This window comes from Coregonus lavaretus, assembly GCF_964263955.1.
Source record: "Coregonus lavaretus genome assembly, chromosome: 40".
NCBI classification, from domain to species: Eukaryota; Metazoa; Chordata; class Actinopteri; order Salmoniformes; family Salmonidae; genus Coregonus; species Coregonus lavaretus.
The window spans coordinates 12,943,833-12,948,832 of NC_140027.1; the positions used below are offsets into that span (position 1 = coordinate 12,943,833).

General features: G+C 48.3%; 3 protein-coding genes across 3 annotated transcripts in view; all 3 read right to left on the reverse strand.

The window, feature by feature from the left end:
- LOC311113282 (histone H4) overlaps positions 1-145 on the reverse strand; it is a gene marked incomplete at both ends in the record, with an annotated part of 312 nt that extends 167 nt beyond the window's left edge. The window contains one exon of the mRNA XM_084156501.1: positions 1-145. This exon is cut by the window's left edge and continues 167 nt beyond it. Coding sequence (XP_084012627.1) covers positions 1-145 — 145 coding nt within the window.
- Positions 146-3,646: 3,501 nt separating this feature from the next.
- On the reverse strand, positions 3,647-4,033 carry LOC311113298 (histone H2A; the record flags this gene model as incomplete). Its single annotated transcript, XM_084156516.1, has 1 exon — positions 3,647-4,033. One exon carries the CDS (start codon positions 4,031-4,033, stop codon positions 3,647-3,649), a length of 387 nt encoding a protein of 128 aa, XP_084012642.1.
- An 819-nt stretch (positions 4,034-4,852) lies between these two features.
- The window catches only part of LOC311113308 (histone H1-like), a gene marked incomplete at both ends in the record, with an annotated part of 624 nt that continues 476 nt past the window's right edge, over positions 4,853-5,000 (reverse strand). Inside the window, one exon of the mRNA XM_084156525.1 lies at positions 4,853-5,000. This exon is cut by the window's right edge and continues 476 nt beyond it. Coding sequence (XP_084012651.1) covers positions 4,853-5,000 — 148 coding nt within the window.

The window sequence follows — 5,000 nt, forward strand, 5'->3', positions numbered from 1 at the left end:
CGGAAATACGCTTCACGCCGCCGCGGCGAGCCAGACGGCGGATAGCGGGTTTGGTGATTCCCTGGATGTTATCGCGGAGAACTTTGCGGTGACGCTTGGCGCCTCCTTTTCCGAGTCCCTTGCCGCCTTTGCCTCTTCCGGACATGGTGTGTTCGCTAGTTGAGTTCAAGTGAATGAATGATTTCAGCGCCGGTGCGCGGTGCGCTATTATCTGCGTTTGGTCGACCTGATTGAGGCCGGCGGCACAGAAAGCGCGCCTCTGTTATATGTTCGGAGGCGTTGCAAAGGGGAGGGCGCTCGTTCTAGGGGACTAGGGAGGAGCGATTTCAAAGATGACGTGAAAGCAACTAAAGTGCGCGGGAAACATACTCAAATACTGATATAGGCTATGTGGAACACAAGGCCAAACTGTGACAACTGGGAGATCAGCTAGTACACTGTGTCCCTCTCCTCATATTGTTGTTGTTGTTGTTGTTGTTGTTGTTGTTGTTGCACCTGATTCTACTCATTGAGGACTTGGTAATTTAGGTGACAGGTTGTTCAATCAGCTGTGGCTGTCCAGGCCTACAAGAAAAATGGGTCCTGTTGGGGGTAGCCTACTCTACCGCTGGAGTTGGGAAACACTGAAATGGAAGGGGGACACGCAGTGAGCAAAACTCCTAACCACATAAAAACACAGACACTTGAGATCATTAAGAGCTATAAGGAGTCCATCAACTACCTGGTCAGTCAAGTCATATAGGGGGGGATTTCATGGCCACCTGCTGGAGCAGAAGTCATGTTTGCCAACACTGGCCTTAAAATCATTAAATTTAGGAGCTATAAGGAGTCCATCAACTAACTGGTCAGTCAAGTCATATAGGGAGGGATGTCATGGCCACCTGCTGGAGCACAAGTAATGTTTGCCAACACTGGCCTTAAAATCATTAGGAGCTATAAGGAATAAATCAACTCATCATTCAAGTCATATAGGGAGGGATCTTAGCACCACCTGCTGGATCAGAAGTACCCTTCACCGTAGGCACAAGAGAGCCATCATCTCTCAACCGGTGCAATTTCCATAAGTATGTGGTAATAAAACAAACAACGACAGCTCCTCATATAGGCAGTGGTTTCACACATTTTTCTCCAAGATGTTCAAACGTTCATAGATGACCAGCAGGGTCAAATAATAAGCACAGTGGTTGTAGAGGTTGCAACAGGTCAGTCAGTACATCAGGAGTAAATGTCACTTGTTGTTAGTGTTGTAGTTCCTATTTCTACGGTGTTGCCTACCTGCAGCAATCATGATTTACCTGCAGTGTTGATTGCAATTACGTAATTTGTCAACTCATAATAACAGATGTTTTGCAAACCGTTGATGTTTAAATAAATGGATTCCCGGTGTCCGGATACCTTTTCTCTTAAGGGATGTGATTGAGTGAATCCAAAGTAAGTTGGTCTAAATACATAATAGGATGAATCATTCAGGTAAAATAACACAATGTCTATTTGAGTCGAATCAACGTAATATAATCCTTTTTACGTCTCTATCATCTTTACTCAATGTATTGGACCACATCAACTCAACTTACTCAAGCTTATCTACTCATAAAAACAAGCAAAAAGATCTACTCAACAATATGACGTGTGCTTTTGTTGACTGTAATAGCTTGAGTACATTCCACAAAGTCATTTTTTACAGTGTATCTAAAGACACGTTTGTTGTGGTGATGCACTTTTTCTTTGACGTTGAACTTGCATTGAACAGACAAATCCATTTCGTTACAACCCTTTTGTAGTATGACTTAGGAATATTTGTTGATGATCCTAATGTCTATGCGTGAATAGTGATTGGTTGTTGGTGAAATATTGCTGAGAACCCATCATTTCCTGGCCTTTTTTCACTATTGAGCTATTTTGAAACATTTGTTTTGCTATTGGATTCATAATGGTGACCTGGGACAAGTAATTAGTGAAACCAGAGTTCAGCAGTTGCCATTAAAGCGATCGAACCAAGTCATCCTAATAGGCTAGTATTAGCCTAAAGCAGGGTTTCCCAAACTCGGGCCACATTTTGGGAGTTTTTGCCCTAGCACTACACAGCTGATTCAAATAATCAACTCATCATCATCAAGCTGGGAGTATTAGAATCAGTTGTGGAGTGCTAGGGCAAAACGCAAAACGCGCACCCCTTGTGGACCCCAGGACCGCGTTTGGGAAACGCTGGCCTAAAGAGCAAATGCTGAAAGGGACTCACCATGAGGTGCAGTACCCACATTTAACCACAAGATGGCCTCCGTGCTCCATTGTAAAGTTTGGGCCTCTGCATGAGTCTCTCAGCAGCACTGCAACATGGGACTTTCAAAGTAAGTTGGCATGCAATGTTTTTTCTGGACTGCATGCAAGGCTATTATTACACACAACTAATAGTGTCAATTATTCATCTGAACACAATTCTTGTTACTATTCGGCCTATATTATCACTCGTTTCTTTTTCCCCTCCTTTGTAAAGCATTTTACTGTGTTACTATATAGTTCAAAGGAAGTGGATGATGCCAGATGGTTGTGTATATACACACACACAAACATTGAAGCTAGACTTCAGGCAACTAAAAAGGTGCAATACGTAGCTTTTAGACGTGTTAGTGAACAACATACATGGTGGCTAATGTAGAGGTGCGTGTATACATGGAACAATTGTGCCTTTTTGATGGAAATATGGAGGTGGCTCTTAAAAGAGCCTTTGGGGGATATTCGAGTTCAGGTCATCCTCATTTATGCGCGCTCTCCGCGAATACGGCGGGCCAGCTGGATGTCCTTGGGCATGATGGTCACCCGCTTGGCGTGGATGGCGCACAGGTTGGTGTCCTCGAACAGGCCGACCAGGTAAGCCTCGCTAGCCTCCTGTAGGGCCATCACGGCGGAGCTCTGGAAGCGCAGGTCGGTCTTGAAGTCCTGGGCGATTTCTCGCACCAGGCGCTGGAAGGGCAGCTTGCGGATGAGTAGCTCAGTGGACTTCTGGTAACGACGGATCTCTCTCAGAGCCACGGTGCCGGGCCTGTAACGGTGAGGCTTCTTCACACCGCCGGTGGCCGGGGCACTCTTGCGAGCAGCCTTAGTGGCGAGCTGCTTCCTGGGGGCTTTGCCACCGGTGGATTTGCGAGCGGTTTGCTTGGTTCTGGCCATGGCGCTGCTCTGACAGTCGGGAGTATAGCCTCGAAATGCCTATGTGAAGTTTATAAAGCCGGCAGTGGCGCCTGCTGATTGGACACCATCTCCCCACCACCCCGATTGGCCCGTTTCGCAGGCCTCCTCCGTTGGCCATTGGACGGGAGGCCCGGCCTCTCCAAAACTCAAACTCCCGGTGCGCGCGCAATAGGACGCCGCCGGCCCTTTACGCGCAATAATAGTCGCCAAAGTCAAGAGTGACAGCTTATAGGCACGTATCATCTAATGCTAGCCTGCTATGGCAAATGAGGCCAAGTAGGTGTTGTTGTTCATGCAAGGCCTCATGTGGGCACAGAATGTCGAAATAGTTGTGTATACACCCACTCAATGTATTGCGGTCATAGAAAGGTACTTTGCGCTTTTGGAGAGCTAGGTGGTTGGCTCTTAAAAGAGCCTTTGGGGGTTGAGTAGTCAAGTTGAAGTCGCAGTAGCGAATTTACTTGGCTTTGACTGCCTTCTCGGTCTTCTTGGGGAGTAGGACTGCCTGGATGTTGGGCAGCACACCACCCTGAGCGATGGTCACACCGCCGAGCAGTTTGTTCAGCTCCTCGTCGTTACGGACGGCCAGTTGCAGGTGACGGGGGATGATACGAGTCTTCTTGTTGTCACGGGCAGCGTTGCCGGCCAACTCCAGGATCTCAGCAGTCAGGTACTCGAGTACGGCGGCCAGGTAGACTGGTGCGCCAGCGCCCACACGCTCGGCGTAGTTGCCTTTGCGCAGCAGCCTGTGCACACGGCCCACGGGGAACTGGAGGCCAGCACGGGATGAACGGGTCTTTGCCTTCGCCCTGGCCTTGCCTCCGGTTTTGCCTCTTCCGCTCATATTGGTAGCTTGAGAAAGTCACAGAAAGTCTGAATGAGCCGCTCGCCACTTCGAGAGCCGTACATATACCTCGCCACAAGAGGCAACGATTGGCCACCGGGCCGGTGTGGCCTTATCCAATTGGAGCGAGGGACAGACAGATGGACAGACAGACAGCCCTAAGCCGGTTCCCACCCACAGGCAGCGAGTGAGAGGCTACTTTGTTTCCCTCCGACTTTGTTACTTTGTGTCATTTCGCGTGAGCGCCAAAATGTCCGAAATGACATCCACACATTATTTCTCTCCAAATGGGAAACAAACAGCTGGTGAGGGTGCACTCTTGAGTTTGAAATCGAAGCCACTATAGTATTGTTATTGTTATTACATGGCACTTGTAACACATCACAGCAGCCTGCCTCTGAACGGGAATAGCCCAGTGGCTCATATATAAAAATGGCTGTTGAGGGTGCACTCGTGAGTTTCAATTCGAAGCCACTATAGTATTGTTATTGTTATTACATGGCACTTGTAACACATCACAGCAGCCTGCCTCTGAACGGGAATAGCCCAGTGGCTCATATATAAAAATGGCTGGTGAGGGTGCACTCGTGAGGTCGAATTTCTGAGCCATTTTGGCCCTCTATTATATGCCTCTCCCTTCGCACACACCCAGAGTGGGACAATGTTGTGTGCGTAAAAGTAGCCTAGTGTGCGTAATTTCTTTTCCACGACAGGTAGTACATGGAAATCAATGCGCTTTCTATGGAAAGAGGTGGGTGGCTCTTAAAAGAGCCTTTTGTGGTACAACATGTATCGAGTAGAACACTGTTTGTAATAGGTTTACTTCTTCTTGGGGGCTGCCTTCTTGGCCTTGGCTGCCTTGGGCTTGGCGGCTTTGGGCTTGGCTGCCTTTGTAGCCTTCTTGGGGCTCTTGGCTGCCTTCTTGGCCGCTGCGGCGGGCTTCTTCACCTTCTTGGGGCTCTTGGCG